Raw genomic sequence first — 23,844 nt, 5'->3', positions numbered from 1 at the left:
ACATGAGCATGTTTTCAGTGCATGTGACATAATCCAAATGGAGCCGGGTGTATTTGAAAGAGTGCAAAGATGGGTTGAAGGATGTGTTAGGATGTGTGGTAATTACATACAGCAATAGCCAAAGCATTTACTACTATGTAATAGACAGATGGCAACGAGAGGACAGATTGACCCATATCTCAACAGGTATTGGTTTCCAGACATATCATAATATGAGCTTTTCTTCTAGTTTTGACCAATTCTCCCTCCTTTAAGAATATGCGTTACTTGGTTTTAAACACCCTGTTTTGTAAGACAGTATTTAGTTTCCCCACATTCTTTTTAAAAGATGAGCAAACTTACACATTCAAGAAACAAAAAGTGTGTTCACATGCGAGGAAAAGTCATTTTAACAAAAAGGCCACCTGGAAATACAGGAACTGATTCAAAAGTTTAGGTCTCTTAATCTTTATATCTCTGTACATATGTAACACAACAATATTTATAACAAAATACCGTTCACAGCAGATAACAAATGCAAGTATTCACAACCACAATGTATGGAGGGAGAACCAGTTAAGAAGTGTATCCTACTAACTGGTTATCCTTGGGAAAGGAGCACTGTACTCGGTTATTATATCAAAGAGAAATTCGCCCCAAAACATAGATGGTAGAGTACATCACAATAACTTTTCAAAGAAACTCACATCTGCATATAATGATCCATGTGATCATTAATGTTAAAATGACTAACAACACTGTTGCTTTTTAAGAAGTATGTGATACTGAATGTTTAATATATTGGTGTGTCCTATATTACACACTCACTGTGTACAGTATAATCTTACATGACTACATGAAAATCAAATGCATATCATATCCCTCTAAAATTTCAGTTCAGCTCATTTGAAATGATACTTATCCTCCCGATTTATCTACTCTCTCTGTTCCAGTTATATTTCTGGAGAGCATTAAATTTTTTTATTATTCAGATAATGTGATTCCTTGTGTGTAATGCTAGATGATCATGCATATTACTACACTGATGTTATTCCATCCATACATTGTAAATATGAGACTCTGAAGATGACAGCTAGTTAGTGTCGAAACTGGTCATGAAATAAACTGTTTCACTTAAAGCGATCTTGGCTTCTAATATCACATATCTTGAAATTTCTTATTTATTCTTTTTGATGGGTGTTGCTCTCAGTTAAACTCATGGATAAATCATTCAACAAGATTTTCTCACAGAATATATTGTCAACTTAATGAGGTTACAGTATGAAACACAAATTTTCATTTAACTCTCTATTGCTTGCCACAAAGAAATTATAATCTAAATTACACTTTTCACTGAGCAGTTAGCCATTTTTCAGTTTACAGGAATAAACTTTAAAAAAGGTATTACAAAAGAAAACATATTTCTGATACTCCCTGTAATGAAAAACTGTCTTGCTGTGAAGATCCCCCACGATGAATGGTGATTGGATTCTATATTCAGAATCCTGTGCAGAAAGTGACTGCTGCTACCTTTCCCTACATGAATTGTGTCTACTATCAATTGAACTATAATGTTGTGTGATGTTCTGTTCTGAGAATAATCAGACATATTACACAGTATATGTCTGCCTCAAAAGTGAGACATGAGAACAGTATATGGAATTGACCCACATGCACTATGTACATCATTATTTAAATTCATGGAATTTCTTGACAACAGGTTGAATTTGCTAAGAAGAATTTTCAGTACACTCAGAGATATGAGACAAAGAATATGTATTTTACCTTTAAGACTATTTTTGGGAATCATCTGCATCGATAATTGGTCCCTTCCTTTTTATATGTTATGACTTTCCAAAGGTAGTAAAAATGATACCTTCATTACAATGAACGCAGATACACTTCAGGCTTTTGTTGGGAAAATTATATTCTTAATCTCGGCATAGAGGTAACAATATTTATAGATATTGTAAAGGAAAAGTTTGAAAATGACAATCTAAAAGTCAACTTACAAAAAACAAATATAATACCCTTCAAAGTTGGTGATTTGCAAACTTGTATTGATTCTCTAGATAGTAATATTTTTGGGAAAATCTGCTGTGAGTGTAAATTCCTAGGTATATGCATAGATAGCAAACTATTATGGACACAACAAATTGACAATGTATGTCAGGGCTATCATCTAGCCTATATGTTTTAAGAAGAATAGCTCTATACATCAATACCCAAACAATGAGGATGATGTATTTTGGTTTAATACATCCATTTCAAGCATATGGTCTTGCATTGTGGGGTGGGGCTTCCAAAACTCATGTAGACTGAGTATTTAAACTCCAGAAAAGATCATTGAGAATATTAGGCAAAAAAGATGCTAGAACATCATGTAAGGGATTGTTTATAGAATTTAAAATTCTGACTATCTATTCTATGTATATGTTTGAAACAATAGAATTATCTGTAGAAGATAAGAAATATACATGTCGTAATGCAGAAATTCATGATCACAATACAAGACAAGTACACAATTACCATATGATACACAGAACACTGAAAAAACAAAACAAAACAGCAAACAGTCCATATATTAATGGATCAAAATACTTCAATGCACTGCCAAATGAACTGAAGGTAATAACTGGAGAGACAATCAAAAAACATCTACAATCATGGCTCACTGAGCAGTGCTTCTATAGCCTACTGTAGAAACTAAAATCTAAAGTATTATTATGTCAAATAATTTGGACTGCATACATAAGTTCCTATTATAAAGTAAAATTAGATTGCATACTGTTGCTATGCATGTAATTAGATTTTCACACAAATAAATTACAAATTATTGTCTCCAAATTAGCTGACAACAGAAAAGTAAAATGTAATGACAATTTTATCACATACAGATTTACAATGAAAACATCATCTTCTTCAGGTGCAACTGGCTGTGTTATTACGCATACTTGCTGCTTCGACATCAACCAGACTGTGAACTATTGTTGGTGTTGTGCTGCTACTTATAGCACAGTTCAACTCCAGGCTCCCACTACATGCTTTAATGCTCATTTGGTTTTCAGGGCTAGCATTGTTATTCTGTGAAACAACTAAGCACTAAAGGATGTCATTCTCCTGTAGCTATGGGGAACTGAGTGAGGTACCAACTCGAGACATTTGAGCTGACAAGTTGAGGGCTCTAAGCAATTCTCACTCATTAAAAGGCTTCTTATGTTGTTACGAGTGGAAAATGGTAAAAGAAATGCAACCATCTTCCACCCATCATTGGAAGGTAGGAGGGTAAAGAAGCAAATGCCGACACCATTATAAAGTGGACTACAATTAATTCAGTAAGGACAGATGGTTCAGTAGAGATACTAACCATTAAGGAGGAAACCTGGAACAGTTGTTGGGCACTAATGGCCTAGATGACCATGCAGCATTGTCCACATCTCGGAGAAAGATTACTGCATTCCCAATGAGAAGTCACAGCACTGTCAGCGCTCTTTCTTTCTTTGAATTATTAAAAAGACAGCCTTGTATGCAGCCACTTAAAGGTTCTAAGGTCAACCATAGAGAGGTGTTGTTTATATTGTTGGATAAGTTCTTTGATGATCCTGGACTGTTGCTAAAATTTCATCACACCACCACACGACTGGCCATTGTTTGTGAGTGCCCTTGGAAAGGAGGACCAATGTTTCAGCAGTGTGGATTATAATACTACTGCTTCCCAAAATTTCAAGTCAGCATTACGATACCAGTCCAATATTATATACTGTCTGTATAGTTAAGTGGGTATTGTATAGTTCTATATGTCCTAAACTCTAATCAAATATAACATTCCAGATTCATCACAAAGTACAGTCCTCATTGTTAATTGACTGACACCATTAATCAGAACCTGTGCCTAAGCCAAATTAGTCATCATTTTGTAAAATTTTAGTGATCATTTTGTAGCAGTAAATAATTAGAGACTGCAGAAATGTTAGCATGAAAAATCAATACTTCTAATTAATAAAATGGTAATTTAACAATCTAATAACAGAAAACTTCATTACCTTGAGAAATAGCTCAGAAGGAATTGCAAAGCAAGGTATTTGTATTCTTAATTAATTTTTATGTCCACTTTTGATGCTAATATTCTTTGTAATTAAGTTTCTAATTAACTTACCATTGTTTACACCACCCAACATTCCAATTTCTAGAATTTGAGGCCATATTTGTGAATTTTAATTATGTAATCAGATAAAGCACGAGTTCTGTACTGTCATTAAATGTCAGTAACAAAATCCATACTGTAACTAGTTACAAAACTAAAATAATACAAAAGACATTATTGTAATTAAAGTTCAGATTGATTCCCATATTTAAAACTACAGATGATACTACAAAAATTATGTCATTCGATTTTGTATTTTATACCTTATTTGGCTATAATATCAGTTTATTTAAGTTTTGTAAATTTTAGTTGTAACATCGAAATTGTAACAAAATTAATAATGGATTATTTTGAAATTCATTGTTAAAATTCTATATAAAGGAATGCAGCAGGGCTGCTTTGCCTCAGCCTTTTGCCTCAGTTTCGGTGTTTATCTCAGTTTGTGTTTTGGACAGTCAGTCTTTTGGAACTGCAGTTTATATCATGTGGAGAGCAAATATACGACAATAAAACAGATAATACACCTGAATCTTTTATTTACTTAGTTTCCACATACAAATCAAGATCCAGGCAAAATTCAAAAGAAGAATTCGACAAGGTGAAAGCAGCAACAAAAACAACAGGTTATGTATTATTTTAGTGTAACTTCCACTCATCTATTGTACCAGTTTGTCTTTTGGATAATTATTCTTAAAGAGAGGGTGGTACAGTTACAGGGTATCAGATCAGGGACGTCTTTAAGGACATCAACACTGAATCCGAATGAGAATGATGCAAAGGTGCCGAGTACTGCTCATCAATCTTGGAGGCTTACCAGGTAATACTGATAGAAGAGAGAGAGAAGATCCAATAAACAGTGGTGCGTTTCATGATGGGATCATTTAGCTGGAAAGAGAATGTTACAGAGATGCTCGAATAACTCCAGGAGCAGATGCCACAAGACAGGTGTTGTGCATCACAAAGAGGTTTATCATTGAAATTCTGAGAGAGCACTTCCTGGGAAGAGTTGTAAAACATTACTTCCTCACACATACATTTTGCCAAAGACCACAATGAGAAAATTCGAGGAATTAAAGCTAATCCAGAGGCTTACCAACAATAATTCTTCCCATGCAACATTTGCGTGGGGAACAGGGAAAGGACGGAGGGGAGGGGGGGGGGGGGGGGGGGAAGAGAGATAATTTAGTGGTACCAGAAGTGCGCTCCACCACACACTGACAGTTGGCTTATGGAATATTGACGTAGATGTAAAGGAGAGACTGGAGGCATAGTTCCCATCACTTTGTTTTCTGAAGTGTGTAGTATGGTGATCTGTCTAATGAACCATGACATGGAAGTAACAGTCACACTAGAAAGTGGTCATCATCACAAAATTTTGGTCACAGACCATTCCAACAAGGTAATAATCAGAATAGTTACCAGCAGCTGCTGACCATACTAGTTGTACCCCAGCAATTGGCTCAGTATAAGAATGAACACACTGTGGATCATCCAGGTCCAGTACCATCTTACAATTTCTTTTCTTTAAGATCCCTGTTTATATAGCTACTGACGAGCACATAGTGGTGACTCAGCAAATTTCTTCATTTTTGTTTGTTTGTTTTTTTTTCTCTTTTCTTTCTTATCTTTGAACTAGCAAGAAAAATTTCTTCATTAATTTTAGTTCCAATTTCAACTCATAAAATGGCAGTTAACGGCAAATACCTATACAGTCTTATGGCAATCATTTCTTAACACCTAACATTGTTGCTCTGTTGTGCTTATTATCTTTTTATATCTGGTGTGCTGCTTCCAGTGCACTTTCATCTTATGCTATGAATGTCATAAGTACATATATGAGAGCAGCAGGCATTTAAAAACTATAATTATTACTTTACCACATGCCTAAATATAGTGTAATACTTCTACTTTTATTACATTAACTCAAATTATATTTAATTAAGTAGAATTCTTCTATCCCTGTCAATGTTTTTGTTGTACACAACTGTAAACTGTGAAATCATGTAGAAACACCTAGTGACCAAGCCAGCTACAGCAACAGTATGATGATGTGACCCTACACTACTGATTATTTGTTTGTTTACCATATAGCCTTAATATGCTTTACATTTGACAGTGCCTATTTGGGCTACAAGTTTTTTGTGCTTTTTATACTAGTTTATCAAGACAAGTATGTTGCTGCAAGACCAATTTTAGCTGCTTCTCACATCACTTATGTAAATGCTACTTCCAATACTGTCTTATATTAATGTAATACTCCCAATGATAATTATGCATCTATTTTGTCTTTTCTAGACATATCTAATGATGATCACATAGACCCAAACCAGTTATAAAACTAAACAAAAATATTTAAAATATTTAAAAAATAAACTCTTCTTCTTCTTTTTTTTCATTTAAAGGCATAAACAAACTGATTCACTTCTTCAATGCTACCTTGAGATCTGCCCTTTCATCATCTCTGGATTCTTTCCTCATAGTTAATTTATCACTAGTTTTGTTTTACTTCACAATTTTCATCTTTTCCCATTACAAGCATTCTCTGTTTTTTCCTTAATGTTTTCTCCACTTTTTTCATCACTTTGTTTTCTTGCCTTAACTTTGATAATAGGAATTTTTCCAAGAAAAACTTTTTCTTCTTTCTTCCATATTCCTAATCTGCAATGTGTCTTTACCTATTCTCATATTGTGCTTTCTCACAGACATACTTCACTAAACGCCTCAATAACTTTACATCATCATCTACGCATCTTCCGTATGTTTAGGCCATCCCTCAACTCATACATTTTCTAAAACTTTTTTCATACCTTACCATTAATCTTTACCTTTTGTTCCACAGTTCTCTCTCTCTCTCTCTCTCTCTCTCTCTTTTGCTTCCTTCCTGACATTTTCATATCTTTCGCCTATGTGAAGGACTTACTTGTAGCACACTACGAAAAGCCACTGAAAGTGCAGCCTTTATTATATTTGTTTCAAATTTTCATGAGAACTAATGATACATTCATACAAATTTGCATTTCAGCCTCATTAAAATTTATTTGGTTTACTATTATACCGTATGACACTGTGTAAATTCTCAGAAAGGGACTGAAAATAACTGCAGGTGCTTTTTTTTGTGTGTGTTCATAAAATTAGTCTATTTCCATCTCCTTGTGTTCATATTTTTATGTATTTGTTTTCACAAATGTGATAACACAAGTAAACAGGCTACCACAAACATAGATAATATTGAACGTTAAGACATACTTGTGCTGCTGTATGAGCAATACGCTGACCACCTTTAGGCAGTGTGTGCATTACAGTTAATGATGTCACAGGTCTTTTATTCGGCTCATGTGTCTTCAATGCTTCCATTCTCTTTTTGGCATTTAGAAGCAACTGGACATTCTGAACATGGGCAACACGTACGCGACCTGTAACACACGCCAAATTATAGCTGATTTAGTTATTTTTACTTTTGAAGCTTATGTGCATTTCATAATGTTGAGAAAACACATTGATATGCAAGTGCCTTTCTTGTTAACCACCACATTAAACAGAGAAATGAAACTGTTGCTATGCATCTTATAAAAATCTCTTCTATATTTTAGACAACTGCATGTAACAAAATATAGTACCACTTAATCCATAGTAAAAATATGGTGATTAATATTTCTTTTCCATTTAGTACTTCAGCAATAGAAAAATTTGTAGTCAAAAGTAGCAGGGTAAAGGTAGGGTCAAAGTAAATTGGAAGGATATAATAACAATTAGATCAATTTATTATAAAACTCTGAAATAAATATGCATCCGCAACATATCAGCATGTCACTTCATTACACTGATCTTGAATGATGGTGTGTGGAAGGTAAATTATACGTGTTGCAACTAAGCAGATAGGTGAAAGGAATCTTCAAAACACAGCAGAAAGTGTTGTTGCTAATATAATGTGGAGTCCACAAGACTTCCTACATAACTAGATAGAACTGAAAGAAATTGGAGAATGCTTCAGAAGAACCGACATATGTATCAAAATGAGAGTCACGGGGTGGTGGTGACAATGGATCGAAAAGAAATTCAAGGGAGAAACTTCATATACTCCAAATTCTTAGGCAGGATGCTACATAAGACCAAGGTGCTAATTTATTGGGTTGGCAGTAGAAGACTTTTTCTTATCTATAAAATTCACTAATTTTTTAACATACACTATATTTTAGGTCATTGTGCTTTGGCCAAAGTTTTCCAGTGAGCAGATTCCATTCCTGAACTCCAATCCTGGAAGGTCTGTACAACAGCCATCTATGGCTGTTTTAACTCCCTCTTATGATTCAATATGTTTTGCTGACAAAACGTTCTTTACAGATAGGGTGACTGTTCCAACAATATATACCTCATTAAAATTTATTTGACTTCAGTACAGTAGTCAAGCCATAGTCAAAGTAAATTACAGAAAGTTTACTTGACTAGTTTTGGTGAAGCTCAGTCACCATTATCAAATGTAACAAGTATGAAATAAGTCTGCTGTTAATTATGAGAACATCCAACCACAACACCTTTCTCACAGGAAACAATACTGTGAGTTCATCATGTTAAATTAAACCTCGTTCTGCAGTAATGGCAATGAAGTGGCATCTGCACACAGAAAATTTAAATTGGAATGTCATAAATGTTGGATTAGGATTGGTGTTGTCTAACTACTTGCATAATGAACCTGACAAGTGAAAAATTTTGTCTCACTAATCTTAGCAATTCTGCTGTTATTTTGAAACATACATTGTCTCCAAACCAATAGGTCAACTCTAGAGACAAAAATCTCCACATCTCAATGTCTTAAAGTTGAAAATACATAGCTTGTAATCTTGAACACAGTACTCAATAGCACTGTGTCCAAGAAACAATTCTTTGCTTGCGTGATACATTTAAAGCCAAGGTTAACACATAATTGATCAACATGGTGGACACAGCTCTAGCTTCCAAAGAACCTTTGTTGGCACATTTGCTGTTCTGTAGAAACATCATTTTCTTTTATTTTTATAATTCATTCCATTTCTTGGGAATTTCTTTTTCCCCTGTTGGTCCCAAATACTTGCACAGTTATTGTTTTACCCTCTGAAAATTAATCAATAAGAATAATTCACTTTACAGCTGAGAAAACATTTGCCATTAAATATTTCCAACAATGAAATCAACTTCACCTGGTCCAGAACCACCAGCTTCCAAGCACTATTTTGACAGTCATTCCATTTCTGGCATTAAGTGATGATTCACATCTCATCCCCAGAAACAAATTGGCGCAAAAAAAATTTTGATTCATTTATTCTTATTTCTCTTGTACCCATTACCTTCTGGCTAGTATTCAACAAATGCAGCACCACACTTGCAAAATACTCATATTTCTTAAAGTAAGTTGTACCATACACTTTCTTCTGATATGACTATGACATCAGTGATTTGAACTACCTTTGACTACTTATAGTCTCATGCAATATTCATATACTTGCTGTGGAAAATGGCCACACAAAAAAATTTGTAATATCAGTATTGTCAATGACACAGTGCTGGTTTTATACCACAGATGAAGAGGTTTTAGAGCTTCTTGCACCATTCAACTCTTTCCACAAAAATGTAAAATTCTTAGTACAGCATGAGGAAAATCAAGGCTTAAATTTTCTTGAACTTAAAATCATTAACATAAAAAATGCCTAAGTTCAACATACAATGAGGAACACACATATACTGACATAACAACAGACAGCTCATCATTTCATCCCACTATACAGAAGCATGCAGCATTTAGGACAGTGATACAGGAAGCACACTCACTAATTAGAACAACAGTCTTAGGCAAGAATTAGACACAATCGAATCATAGCTACAAACAATGACTACACTCTCAAAATAAATGATAACTTGACATATAAAATACACAAAAACAATAGAAAGGAGAAAATAATGCGTAACAAAGATAATGACAAGAAATATATGAGGTGTGTCTGGCAAGTACTGCAATTTTTCCCAACCAATAGATGTATTGCAGATATTGTTACAAGTGTTTAATATTCTCTGTAGTAGTTCTCTTGGACATCTACACACTTTTTCCAGCAGCTTTGCTACACATGGTACATGTCCTGGAAAGCTTCAACGGGACCCTAGCAAGAGCCCTCATCATGGCACCTTGGACAGCTTCAATCGACCCAAAACACATTCCTTTCAGTGTGGTCTTGATTCTCAGGAAGAGAAAGAAGTCAGCCAGAGCCATTACTGGTCTGTAGGGGGATTGCAGCAGCATTGCCAAGTTGTACTTCCCCAGTTACTTGTGGATGCCCAGCGCCATGTGGCTTGGAGATCTGTCATGGTGGAGCTCTCAGATAGTGGCACTCACCATTCTCACTGACATAATACTTTTTCACAGGTTTTCCAGCACATCAAAATAGTAGACAGGATTCACAGTTTAGCCTTGAGGAACAATCTCTCTGTGGATCACACCTTTGGCACCGACAAAGACAATCAAAAATGTTTTCACTCTCAACTTGCTCTTTTCAATTTTGGGGATTTCGGGGTGTTTTGTTTCTGCGACATACTCGAAACACAATGTTTCATCCCTGGTAATGCCATTTTCAAGGGAAGAAGGTTTAGTCTCCATGCCTTCGAGAAGCTCAATCGTGACCATCACCTGCTGATTCTTCTGATGGTCCATCAAAACCTTGTTTTGGCACACACCTTCCTCATGTGCAATTTATCAGTTACCAGTTTGTGTACAATTGTTTTGGGAATGTTGAGAGGTTCTGCAATCATCTAGACATTCAACTGAGGTCAGAATTTAACAGATTGCACTCATGGGCCAACTTGTCGTCAGTTGTGCTGGTTGATGGGTGTCCAGCATGCGGTTCGTCAACCACCCCTTTCCAGTCTTTCTTAAACACTTTCAATCACTGCAAAACTTGCAAATATGGTAGAGCACTGTCCCCAAAAGCTTGCACAATCAATTTTTGGGTCTCTGCATGAGATTTGTTGAGTTTCAAACAAAACTGTGACGCATAACGTTGCTCAAGTGATGATTCAAGTGTGTTTCCATAACACAGGCACTAAACAGGCAGACACAATGATCCTGACACCCCAACTGCTTGAGCAGACTGGTGAAGGCATTGCTTTGAAGCTGAGAGCCTCCCCCCCCCCCCCCCTCCACCTCAGCCCCACCTAACCCAACCAACTGGATTGGAACACTCTGTGGCCACTTAAGCACTAGCACAACGAAAAATGGTATACTTTCCAGACACACCTCATATGCTGGCATTCCATACGAAGGGCCCATTTTACAAAGAAAAAAAAATTGCTCAACTGATAACAAAAAAATGTAAAAATTGCATTCTTCACTCACTCATAAGAAGTTCGAGTACTTATCAGCCTGCAACATAAAAGCAAAAAACCAATTCATCAGCAACAGTGGAGTATATAAAATATCATGTCCTAGTTGTCCTTCTAACTATGACAGAAAGAGAGTCAAAGGCTTTATAACATCATTCCAAGAGAATATGAATGCCTTCAGATTAAATCTGTCACAACACAGCAGAAGCATGACACAAATACATTGTTTAAAGTTCACAAAAAATTTGACCATACTACAAATTCAACCCAATTTTAAGAACCTATATCTGCTGTACAAAATTGAAAGGCCTGAATCTATGCTAAAAAAGCAGGCAGGTTTTTGCTGCCGACAGATATTACCACTTTTAAAAACTTGTAATACCTGTAATTGCATGCAATGATAGGATCTAATGAATCTGTAACATATATGTCAATATATGGTCTGTTAACTCTTTCCACACCATAATTGTGAATCGTTTTTTGTATACACAAACATTTCTGTCTTGAGCCAAGTGAGGTGCTTTTCTGAAGTGCAGTAGTTCACATTAAACACTGATACAATGTCAAGTTATGTTCCTCCTAGCTTCTCTGGCAAGTTTCTCATTATCTCCCAACTCATTCTCCTTCAGTGTTTTTCATTTTCTTTAACACACAATTTTCAAAATTTAACACATTAACCTCTCGCCACTATTACTCTCTATACACACAAATAATTTGGAGCCAGGGTGGGCAGAAATCTGTGGTTCTTTGCTGATGATGCTATGGTGTATGGTAAGGTGTCAAAATTTAGTGACTGTAGGAAGACACAAGATGGCTTGGACAAAATTCCCAGTTGGTGTGACGAGTGCCAGCTAGCTTTAATGTAGAAAAGTGTAAGTTAATGAGGATGAGTAGGAAAAACAAACCCATAATTTTCAGATACAGCATTAGTAATGTACTGCTTGGCACAGTCACGGCGTTTAAATATCTGTGCATATGGTAGCAATATAAAATGGAATAAGCATGTCAGGATTGTGGTAGGGAAGGCCGATTGTTGACTTCGGTTTACTGGGAGAATTTTAGGAAAATGTGGTTCACCTGTAAAGCAGACCATGTATAGGGTGCTAGTGCTGCAAACTGCTCTCGAGTTCTGCTTGACTGTTTGCAATCCACACCAGGTTGGCTTAAAGGAAAACATCGAAGCAATTCAGAGGCAAGCTGCTAGATTTGTTACTGGTAGGTCTGAACAACACACGAGTGTTACATACATGCTTCAGGAACTCAAATGGGAATTCCTCGAGGGAAGGCAATTTTCTTTTCGAGGAACACTATTAAGAACATTTAGAGAATCGACATTTGAAGCTGACTGTAAAATGATTCTATTGCCTGCAACATACACTGCATGCATGGTCCACGAAGAAAAAAATATGAGGAATTAGGGCTCATACAGAGGTATATGAGCAATCATTTTTCCATCCTCCTATGTGTGAATGGAACAGAAAGGAAATGTCTAGCAGTGGTACACGCGCTGTACGGTGGCTTGCGGAGTATCTATGTAGACGTAGATGTAGATATAGATTTAGGAATACACGTTTATATTAATCTCACATCATCAAAAGTAAGGGTACTGAAGTAAGAAGCTTGGGAGGCTGACTAGTGGGATAAGGATATAGTGAAGTACAAAGTGGGAGTTATATCTAAATGTTAGAAGTAGTCACAATCTAGCTACAGTAGTCCATTACAAACAGTATTGTAGGGTGTTTAAAAATGTTATTAGGGAGGCAAAGAGGATGTGGTACACAAATAGAATAGCTAATTCACAGGATGAAATTAAAACTGTGTGGTCAGTCACAAAGGAAATGTCTGGTCAGCAGCACAAGGTCAACGATATAGTCAGTGCGTAGTAAAAATATTTCTGTTACTGATAAGTCAGATACATGTACAGTATTTAACAATCTCTTTCTGAGGATTACTGGTGAATTGAACAAAAACTTAGTTCCTACAAGGATTCATATAACTCTCTTGGAAAATGTCTTTCCGAGATTGATGTCTGAAATACTCCTCTGCGATACTGACAAGGGGGAAGATTGAGTCAATAATTAAATCACTGAAGACTTGAGGGCTCTCGTTGATGATGATGGAATGCCTAGCAGAATATTAAAGTACTGTGCTGCATATGTTAGCCCCGTACTTAACCATATTTGCAATTTCTCCTTTAAGAATGGTCAGTTTCCTGAACGATTAAAGTACTCACTCGTAAAACCACTTTATAAAAAGGGAGAAAGGGATAATGTGAGCAATTTTAGACCTATTTCTATGCCATCAGTGTTTGCTAGTTGTTGAAAGGGCTGTGTATGTAAAGATAATTGATCATTTTATTTCACATAATTTGCTATCATATGTACTGTTAGGTTTTAGAAGTGGTTTAACAACTGAAAATGCTATATTGTCTTTTCTCTGTGAGGTACTGGATGGATTAAACAAAAGGTTTCGGATGCTAGTCATCTTTTCTGATTTAACTAAGGAATTTGATTGTGTTGATCATCAAGTATTGCTCTATAAGTTGGACCATTATGCAATACGGGGAGCAGCTCACAGTTAGCTCACCTCTTACTTTAACAATAGACGGCAAAAGGTCATCCACAGTGTTGAGAATGGCTATGACGTGGGGTCTGAGTGGGGCACGATCAAATTGGTGGTGCCCCAAGGATCAGTGCTGGGGCCACTTCTTTTCCTTATTTACATAAATAATATGCCCTCTAGTATTACATGTGATTCTAAAATATTTCTGTTTGCTGATGACACTCGCTTGGTAGTAAAGCACATTGTGTGAAACACTGGCACTGTTTCAAATAGCACAATTCATAACATAAGTTCATGGCTTATAGAAAATAAACTAATGCTTAATCATGGTAAGACTCAGTTTTTGCAGTCTCCAACACAAAATTCAACAAAACATTTTAATTTCACAGGATGGGCATATGATTAGTGCAATGGAACAGTTCAAATTTCTAGGTGTTCAGATAGATATTAAACTGTCGTGGAAAGCCCACGTACAGGATCTTGTTCAAAGACTTAATGCTGCCATTTTTACTATTTGAATGGTATCAGAAGTTAGTGATAGTTCGACACAAAAAGTAGTCTACCTTGCTTATTTTCATTCGCTTATGACATATGGTGGTTCATTTTGGGGTAACTCTTCCCATTCTCAAAGGATCTTTTTGGCTCAGAAATGGGCAGTTCGGGCAATAAAGGGTGTAAGTTTACGAACCTCTTGACGACCTGTTGATCACCAATCTGGGTATTTTGATACTGGCCTCTCGATATGTATTACTGTCATTTCTTGCTAACTCTATCAGCCTATTCCCAAGAATTAGCAGCTTTCACTCAGTTAATACTAGACAGAAATCCAATCTGCATTTGGATCGCACTTCCTTGACTCTTGTGCAGAAAGGTGTGCAGTATACTGCTGCACCCATTTTCAATAAACTACCACAAGAATTGAAAGATTTTAGCAGTAATCCACATGCTTTTGAATTGAAACTGAAGAATGCCCTCATGTGTCACTCCTTCTATTCTGTTGAAGAGTTCATTGAAAAATTAGGCCGATTCCTGTGTTATATTGTTGATCGAGTTTACATGAACGTATGGTTTGTCTTTTTTTGGATTCATAAACATTTTATTTTATCTGTTATTACTTTACTGTTATAATTTCATGTATTGATACATTCCATGACCTTGGAGATTTGCTCATCAATTTGGTCCTACAGAACTAGACATGTAAAATAAAAATAAATAATCAAATGGCATCTGACAATGGACCAACAGGGACCAAACTGCGTTATGTGATATAACTGAGTATCAATACGAGGCACGTTTTTTTTTTTTTTTATTTTTTTTTTATTTTTTTTAAGTAAGCACTATTTTGAAATAAAAATAAAACAAGTAGCCTTTTCTTAGCTTCTCTCTCTCTCTCTCTCTCTCTCTCTCTCTCTCTCTCTCTCTCTCTCTCTCTCTCTTCCCCCCCTCCCTCCATTAGAAGTCTCTCGGGGATACAGCTGGACTGACTGACCTTTGTAGAACAAATTTTTGATGGTGCATCATCATCATCATCATCATCATCATCATCATCTTTCTCCTGCTGACTGACAGCCTGAACCAGTGGGTGCAATATATATACCTGTCGCCTCCCCCCTCCACTGATCCCCTGTAAGGACTGTGAGATGTGCCAGCTGTGGTGGTGAGGGTAGCTCACGCTTGGGAGTTGAAATACAGTCCTCAATCTGTGTTCTGCCTTCAATGGGCAGTGAATTCAATTTCTGCTGTGTATGGAGAATTTTCAGCACCAGAGCTCATGTGTCACTAAGTTGAAACACATTGTCCTTGTTTATGAGGTTCTCATGTACCCAGATTTCAATAGCCTCCTTGTATACATAAACCCATCAGTGGGGTGTGTTGTGCAAAATGTCCATATCTTCATATTTAATTCTGTGGTTGGTTACGACACAATGTTCACAAACTGCTGATTTTGTGTGTTGGTGGAGGTTGGTGTGCCATTTGTGTCCCGTGCAGCTTTCTTCAATTGTGCAAACATGTTGTTCCACATGCATTCCCACATCCACATGACATGTAATAGACTCCAGATTTCTGGAGTCCCAGGTCATCTCTTACTGTTCCTAAAAGGGACTTAGTCTTTGCCAATAGGCAGTACACACATCTGATTTTTTTGTTGTGAAATTTTACCTATTTTACCTGATATGTTCCCTTGTATGGAATGTAGGCTATCTTTTTCGGTTCGTCTCCATGAGATGTCAGCTGTGATGTGGTCTTTAGCTTGAAGGCATGTCAAATCTGTTGGTCACTATAACCGATTTACTGAAACACATCCCTGAGGTGGTCCAGTTATGGTTTTTTAGGCTGTTTTCATTGGATATCACACAAGCTCTGTGGACCTGTGTGCTTAGCACTCTTTTCCTTTGTGATTGTTGATGACAGCTAGAGGCATGAAGGTACTGGTCCATGCAGGTTTTCTTCTTACAGACACAGTATCCCAGTGTTCCGTCCAGTTTTCTCCATACCAGAACATCCAAAAATGACTGCTGACTGTTTTGCTCCGCCTCCATGATGAAATGAAATTGGTTGTGGATGGAGTTCAGTTGCTGCAAGAAAACTTTAAGCTCATTTTCCCCATGAAGACCAAAGATGAATTAATCTGTAAAAGACTGTCAGTTTTAATGGTGATGAGTCTACAGCCTTGTCCTCTGTGACTTCCGTGGACATACAGTGTTGGCCATCACAGGTTACAGAAGACAATCCATACACATACCACTGGACTGTTCCTAGAAATGTCCGTCAAAAAGAAAATATGTCGATGTAAGCACAAAATTGAAAATTTTGGTGAATGAGGGCCCAAATTTCCTTTCAATAAGTTCCAGCGACTTGAGTGGGACTCTGTTGAAATGTGAAACAATGTCAAAACTAACCGTGAGGTCAGACTGGTGTCATGTGTTTCACAAGTTGATACATTGGCGTTCCTACTGTACTCACTACTGGTCTCAGAGGTGTGCCCTCTTTGTACAGTTTTGGAACACCATAGAGCCTACATAGTTTGGCAAATGCGGCCAAAGTTTCTTCACTGTCTCTTCTGTAAAAGTACTCCAGAGAAGTTCAGTCATCTTGGGCTGCATATGGCTGGTTGGATCAATCGTAATAATCTTGCAAGCTGTGTGGTCTTGGAGTTTATACATTTACTCTTTGTATTCTGCAACTGTTAGTACGACGGTTATGTTCCCATTATTTGCTGGGAGGATGCAATGTCAGGTTTGTCACACGGAGAATGTAGCACGGCTCTTTCCTCCTAGCAGATGTTAGCCTCAGTGGTGCAGACCAGGCAACAGTACAGAATTTTCCCGCTGTATCTCCTGTGCCATATCGGATGGTAGAGTGGAGCCAACTTGTTCCACTTTTTTTATGATTTCTGGGACAGATAGTGCTGCTGGTGTTGGGGTAATGTTTAAGCATTTCTCAAGGACAGACAATGAAGTGTCATCGACGGTTTTCTCTCTAAGATTCATGATGGTTCATCTAGTCTCTTGTGTTGACTGTTTTAACGCTAGGTGCCTGAATTTTGAAGACTGCTTCATTAACGTATTTCGTTGTGGCCGCTCTGCTTATGCTCAGCATAAAATTCAACCCACTCCCAGGTATTGGGGGGTGGGCAAGGATGCCAGTTCCAGATGTAGGACAAAGAGTTAGTGTCCTATGGAGTTAAGCTGGTGGCGTATGTCTCTGATCTGTTCTTACACTAGAACCAGGCTGGCTGTTCTGGTAAATCAGTTTGCTGCTGGTGTCTGGATATGATGTACGATCTTGGCAAATGTTGGCACAATGCCGAAGTCTCGACACCTTTTCAAAAAGGCAAGTGCACTCAGAAGGTGATGTTTCTTGTTTTGGAGCTCATCGAGCTTCTTGACTTGCTGTAGCATTCCCTCTCCATAGAAGAAACTAATTTGTATTCGTAGATCTTTTCAGGCACTCATTTTACCTTTACGTGAAACGCTGTACTTTAATCTACTTTTCTGCATAATTCCCACCAATATTTAGCATGTTTACATTTGTTTGTTAGTATTTGAAATCTCTGCTCCTATGGAGAATCCAGCTGGCTGTGAAATACACACTGTGATTAACTTCTTAGTGCTAAAGTTGTGAAAGTGGCTGAAATTTATCATCAGATCAGTGAAGTGTGTCAAGAAAACATTATGAGTGATTGGATAGTATGGAAATGGGTGACAGCTTTTGAAGATGGCCGTACAAACATGCATGATAATGAATGAAATGGGCGACCTTCAGACATAACTGATTATTTGTGCAAAAAGTTGATGAAAAAGTGAGAGAGGACAGATGTTTCGTGATTTCGACATTATGTGACGAGTTTCCTCAAGTGCACAAAGTGTGCTCTATGCAATTGTTGCCTAGTCAGGAAGCATATTTCTACGAGGATGGTATTCAAAAGTTGGTTGTATGATACAATAAGTGCAGCAGTATTCTGAATCGGAGGAGGCATTTAAAATATTCACAAACAAATGTAAACACGCCAAATATTGGTGGACATGATGTAGGAAAGTAGATTAAAGAACATGCTTCCACATAAAAATAAAATTCCTATGCAAAGTCTAGTTGTTTTATTTTCATTTCAAACCAGTACTTACTTATAAAACATGCCTTGTATTTGTTACTGAAGGGATTGGTTATTACACTTCGCATGCATTGTGCATAGTCATATCCACAACTACAACTTATGGATGGAAAGCATTTATCTCCTGCTTCTAGTAGCCCTCTTCAGTGTCCCCTTTTGTAAACAGTGCACTTTAAAATATACTACCGTCATAAGCTGGTTCAGGAACCAAAATAAGTTATAAATGCTGCAAAATGAATGCTCGAAGTTTGCTGTGTAATTTTATTTAATATTAAATTCAACAAGGAGCTGATAGAAGCAATACCCATAAGTTTTAATAAAATAAAAAAGTAAAGTAGTGTAATTAATTTTTTTGTTTGCACATATATGTCTGCATTCCTGATACAGAAATTCTTGCGCAAACTATGAAAGAATGCTGCCCAAGAGGAGGGGGAGGGGAGAAGGGGGGGGGTGCACTGTGGGGGTGGAGGGACATAGCATACACATAAAGCCGAGTATTGGGCAGTAACTGCTGTGTTTAAAGGGAAACGACATTGTAGCAATCTATGCTGGGTTTGTGGAAGAGTACATCAACAACAGTTCTTCCTGTGACAGTTAGTAAGTGACACAGATCCCCCAGTGTGGTCAAACAAGTCCGAATGAGGAAGACCAAAGTAGCAGGCCATCTCTCTGTGAAGGATCAAGGATCACAAGAGAAGTGGAGACCCTCTTGCTCGAAGTGGTGAGTGCAGAAAAAGTGAAAATCTGTCATGTCAGTTTTCATCATCTTCTACATTTTGAACTTGAGAAAGGTTGCCACCAGCTAAATTCCACAACAGCTTACACCCATTTATGAAAAACCATCAAACAGATGCAGCACTGGAAATGTTCCAGCTGTGTCAGCCCATTCGGACAACTTCTTTAACCATCTAATCCATCTGACTTTCATAGGTGCCTAATAAACATTGACAAATACTATAAGCCCGAGACAAAGGAGAAAAGGAAACTGTGGAAACGTGTGGATTTAGCACTGTCGAAAAAGGCGAGGAGCTGATCATCATCAACAGAGGTGAAAATGCGTGTGTGTTGGGACTGACATAGTGTCATGTTAGCAGATTATGCTTCTAAGGGACAAATCCATCACAGAAGCTTATTATCAAAAATCACCTGATGTGGTTCTTGCAAGGCTGTCGAGACAAAGAGATGTCGAAAGCTATTTGAGGGGGCGTTTTTGCTCCACAATTATTCCCTGGCTTATTCTGCACAAGCTACAGTCATAAAAATGAAAATCAGTCATGGGTCAGTTTTCAACATCTTGCATGACATTTTTAAAATGACAAAGGACGCCACACTCATTTAAAAAGTCTGCCAAACTGAGTCAGCAACTGCTTCTTTAGGCCATAAAATTCTGCCTCATCCCATATTCCCCCAACATGGCATCCAGTGCCTACTTCCTCTTTCCTTGGATGAAGAACTCATTGCATATTTCCAGACTGACAAGGTGATTTTTGAGGTGGAATATTCCCCAAGCAGACAAAATGTAGACTTATAAATCTAGGTCAGCACAAAGTCATCTATCATTGAGAAAATGTTTCGTACTGCATTATCAGTTTTTAAAGGACTAACACCATCACCAAGTTTGATAGCTGCAGCCGGATTTTTAAGGTGTTAATTAAAACTTTAAGAGTGCCCCTCATATTTATTTGTTCCTTATAGACTGGATCATTCCAATGAGAAATACTGTAAGAAAATTAATATTTTATGTTGTGTAACACAATATCACACACACACACACACACACACACACACACACACACACACACACACACACCACACACACCACACACACACAAACTCCCTCAATGATCAACATTCCCACACACTTACTGTAAAAGCTCTCATATTTATCGATTAGTAAAAAAAATGGTTCAAATGGCTCTGAGCACTATGCGACTTAACTTCTGAGGTCATCAGTCGCCTACAACTTAGAACTAATTAAACCTAACTAACCTAAGGACAGCACACACATCCATGCCCGAGGCAGGATTCAAACCTGCAACCGTAGCGGGCGCTCGGCTCCAGACAGCAGCGCCCAGAACCGCACGGCCACTCCAGCCGGCTATCGATTAGTACCTTATAACCAATTTTGATTTAAGCTCGAAACACATTAAAATCTCTATCTTATGTCTATGACTGAAGTTTTTGAATATAAAGAAACCTGTGGTATTTGAAATAAATGTAGCATGTCAAAAGCTATCAATGAAAGAAGTTTGTTTCTTACTGAATTTGGCTATGTATATGACGTCATACAGTTCCTGAGCATCCCACTGGGCACCAGTATCCAGGACTTAGTCCACACTTCTCTTCAGTATCTTGAGTGAGAGCTTAAGACATTGTTAATGGTAATTATTCATTGTACAGGGACATTATGTTCTTGGTGCATGCTCACTCCCTCCACCCCTCTCCCTTCCTCCCTCCCTCCCCCAAGGTAGAACCTGAACGAATTTTTAATGCCCACCGGGAATACTATCCTGGGACATAAAATCTTCCTTTTCCTTTTCAGAAAATTAGTCTTGAAATTTTCAATTTGGAGTATCCATAATAACATCATCCTATATATTTTGCACCAGTAGTTACACATTATACAACTTCAGTTATTCTTTCGTTACCATACAGCTAATTTACAAGATTTTCAATGGTTGATATATCGAAGTGATAATGTAAGTCTTTGCAGCTGTCATTTCTCACATCCTAACACAATTATTCATATACTTATAGGTTTATTTATAAGTTTACACATGATTCCCTTACTATGTCTGAGCTTTATTTACAAACCAGTCAATGGGTATTTGAAGCACAGGCAAATCTGAGTGGTGTGCTGATTTTTGGTTAAAAGCAAAGTAGATTACACAAATCATAATCAGAACCATTACAGTGCTGGTAGATGTCACGTTTATAGTTGTGACACTGGTGGTGGTGGTTGTTGGGATGTTTAAGGGGGACTAAACAGCGAAGGTCATCAGTCCCCCATTCCAAACACAGGCGAGCCGAAAATCGGCGAAGCAGGTAAAAACCAAAGGGGGGAGGAGACGCCCCCCAGGCACTAAAAGAACACAAATGCAGCAATAAACACTACAGACAAGAAGAGTACAGAGGAACACCAGACAGAAAGGAACAGAAGAAAATAAGATGGCCGGAGACTGGTTGACTGACCACAAGAACAAAAAAAAGGGAAGGAGTCAACCATCCGACAACACACCAAAACAGCAACAAATATTGAGAGACGTGAGCACAAAAGACACAGAAAGGGAAAGGTGCAGGACCACCCTAAATGGAACCATAAAAAGGACTGCCACGGAAAAAATTTAAAACGTTGTCAGCCATGGAGGCATCGACACATAAAACCAAAGGCAAAGTGCCCGGGAGATTAAAAGACTGCCGGAGGGTGCGCAGTTGGGGACACGCCAGCAAAATGTGGGCGACCGTCAGCCGGAACCCACACCGACACAGGGGGGGGATCCTCCTGACGCAAAAGATGACCGTGCGTCATGTAGGTATGGCCTATGCGCAGCCGACACAGGATGACAGAGTCTCTGCGAGAAGCCCGCAGGGAGGAGCACCACACATCGGTCGTCACCTTGACAGCCCGCAGTTTATTCGGGGATGTCATGCCACGCCACTCAGAAGTCCACATCCCAAGCACCTTACGGCGCAACACCAGCTGCTGATCGCAAGCCGTGAGGTCGATTCCCAAAGCTGGGGCGTCGATCACCCCTTTGGCCAGCCTGTCGACACGTTCGTTCCCCGAGATGCCAACGTGACCTGGCGTCCAAATAAAGACCACCGAACGACCAGAGCGGGTAATGGCGAAAACACTCCTGAATAGAGGACACCAGAGGAGAAGAGGTATATCAGCGGTCGATGGCCTGGAGGCTGCTCAGGGAGTCACTGCAGATGACGATGGACGTACCTGAGCAGGAATGCATATGCTCAAGAGCGCGCAATATGGCCACCAGCTCTGCAATAAAAATACTGCAGCCAGCCGGCAAGGAGCGCTGTTCAACATGGGCAGCGTGAGCAAAAGCGTAGGCAGTGCGACAATCAACCAGGAAACCATCAGTGTAGATAGTCTCACAGCCTGAAAAGGAGGCGAGGAGCGCAAGAAAATGGCGACGGAGGGCCACAGGCGGAACCGAGTCCTTGGGTCCCTGTGCCAAGTCCAGACGGACGGACGGACGGGGCAAACACCAGCGAGGCGTAGGTGCACGGACCCAGAAGGGAGGCAGAAGAGGGAATGATCCCAGTTCCGACAGCAGGGACTGGACGCGGACAGCTACGGAAAGCCCAGACCTAGGTCACCGTTCGGGCAGATTGAGGACCATGGCAGGGAAAAAGCAGGCGACGATTGGGATGGCCCGGCGAGCAATGCACGTGGACAGCATAGTCGGCGAGCAGTCGATGGCGGCGAATCCACAGCGGGGGAACCCCAGCCTCCACCAGTAGACTATCCACGGGGCTCGTACAAAAAGCGCCAGTTGCAAGCCGAACCCCACAGTGGTGTATGGGGTCTAACAACTTCAACACTGAGGGTGATGCAGACCCATAGGCCAGGCTCCCATAATCAAGCCTGGACTGCACAAGGGCTCTGTATAATCGCAACAGCGTGCAGCGATCCGCACCCCCAAGAGATGTGGCTCAGGCAGCGGAGTGCGTTGAGGTGCCGCCAGCACTTTTGCTTCAGCTGAGTAATATGAGGAACCCATGTGAGCCGGGCATCAAAGACGAGTCCTAAGAAGCGGCAAGTGTCCACCACGTCAAGCAGGTGGCCGTCGAGGTAAAGGTCAGGATGAGGGTGGACCGTCCGATGCCTGCAGAAGTGCATAACTCGAGTCTTGGCTGCAGAGAACTGAAGCCCATGAGTCAGAGCCCATGATGCTGCCTTGCGAACGGCTACTTGCAGCCTGCGTTCGGCGACTCCCGTAGTCGTGGAGCTAAATGAGATGCAGAAGTCATCGGCATACAAAGAAGGAGACACCGACGACCCCACGGCTGCAGCCAGACCATTAATGGCCAGTAGAAATAAGGAGACACTCAACACCGAGCCCTGCGGGACCCCATTTTCCTGTATATAAGATGAACTAGAGGCGGCACCCACTTGCACCCGGAAAGAGCGGCGCAATAAAAAGGTTTGAAGAAAAGCCGGGAGCTGACCACGAAGACCCCA

The 23,844-nt window shown here is 38.9% G+C and overlaps 1 protein-coding gene across 1 annotated transcript in view; it reads right to left on the bottom strand.

Annotated features, from left to right (window-relative positions):
• The window catches only part of LOC126469754 (RNA exonuclease 1 homolog), a 223,285-nt gene that overhangs the window by 49,406 nt on the left and 150,035 nt on the right, over window positions 1-23,844 (bottom strand). The window contains exon 6 of the mRNA XM_050096969.1: window positions 7,370-7,536. Coding sequence (XP_049952926.1) covers window positions 7,370-7,536 — 167 coding nt within the window. The remainder of the gene's footprint in view (window positions 1-7,369; window positions 7,537-23,844) is intronic.

This window comes from Schistocerca serialis, chromosome 3 (assembly GCF_023864345.2).
Source record: "Schistocerca serialis cubense isolate TAMUIC-IGC-003099 chromosome 3, iqSchSeri2.2, whole genome shotgun sequence".
Taxonomy (NCBI): domain Eukaryota; kingdom Metazoa; phylum Arthropoda; class Insecta; order Orthoptera; family Acrididae; genus Schistocerca; species Schistocerca serialis.
Note: the sequence above shows the minus strand (reverse complement) of the source record. Positions and strands in the feature narration are given on the sequence as shown.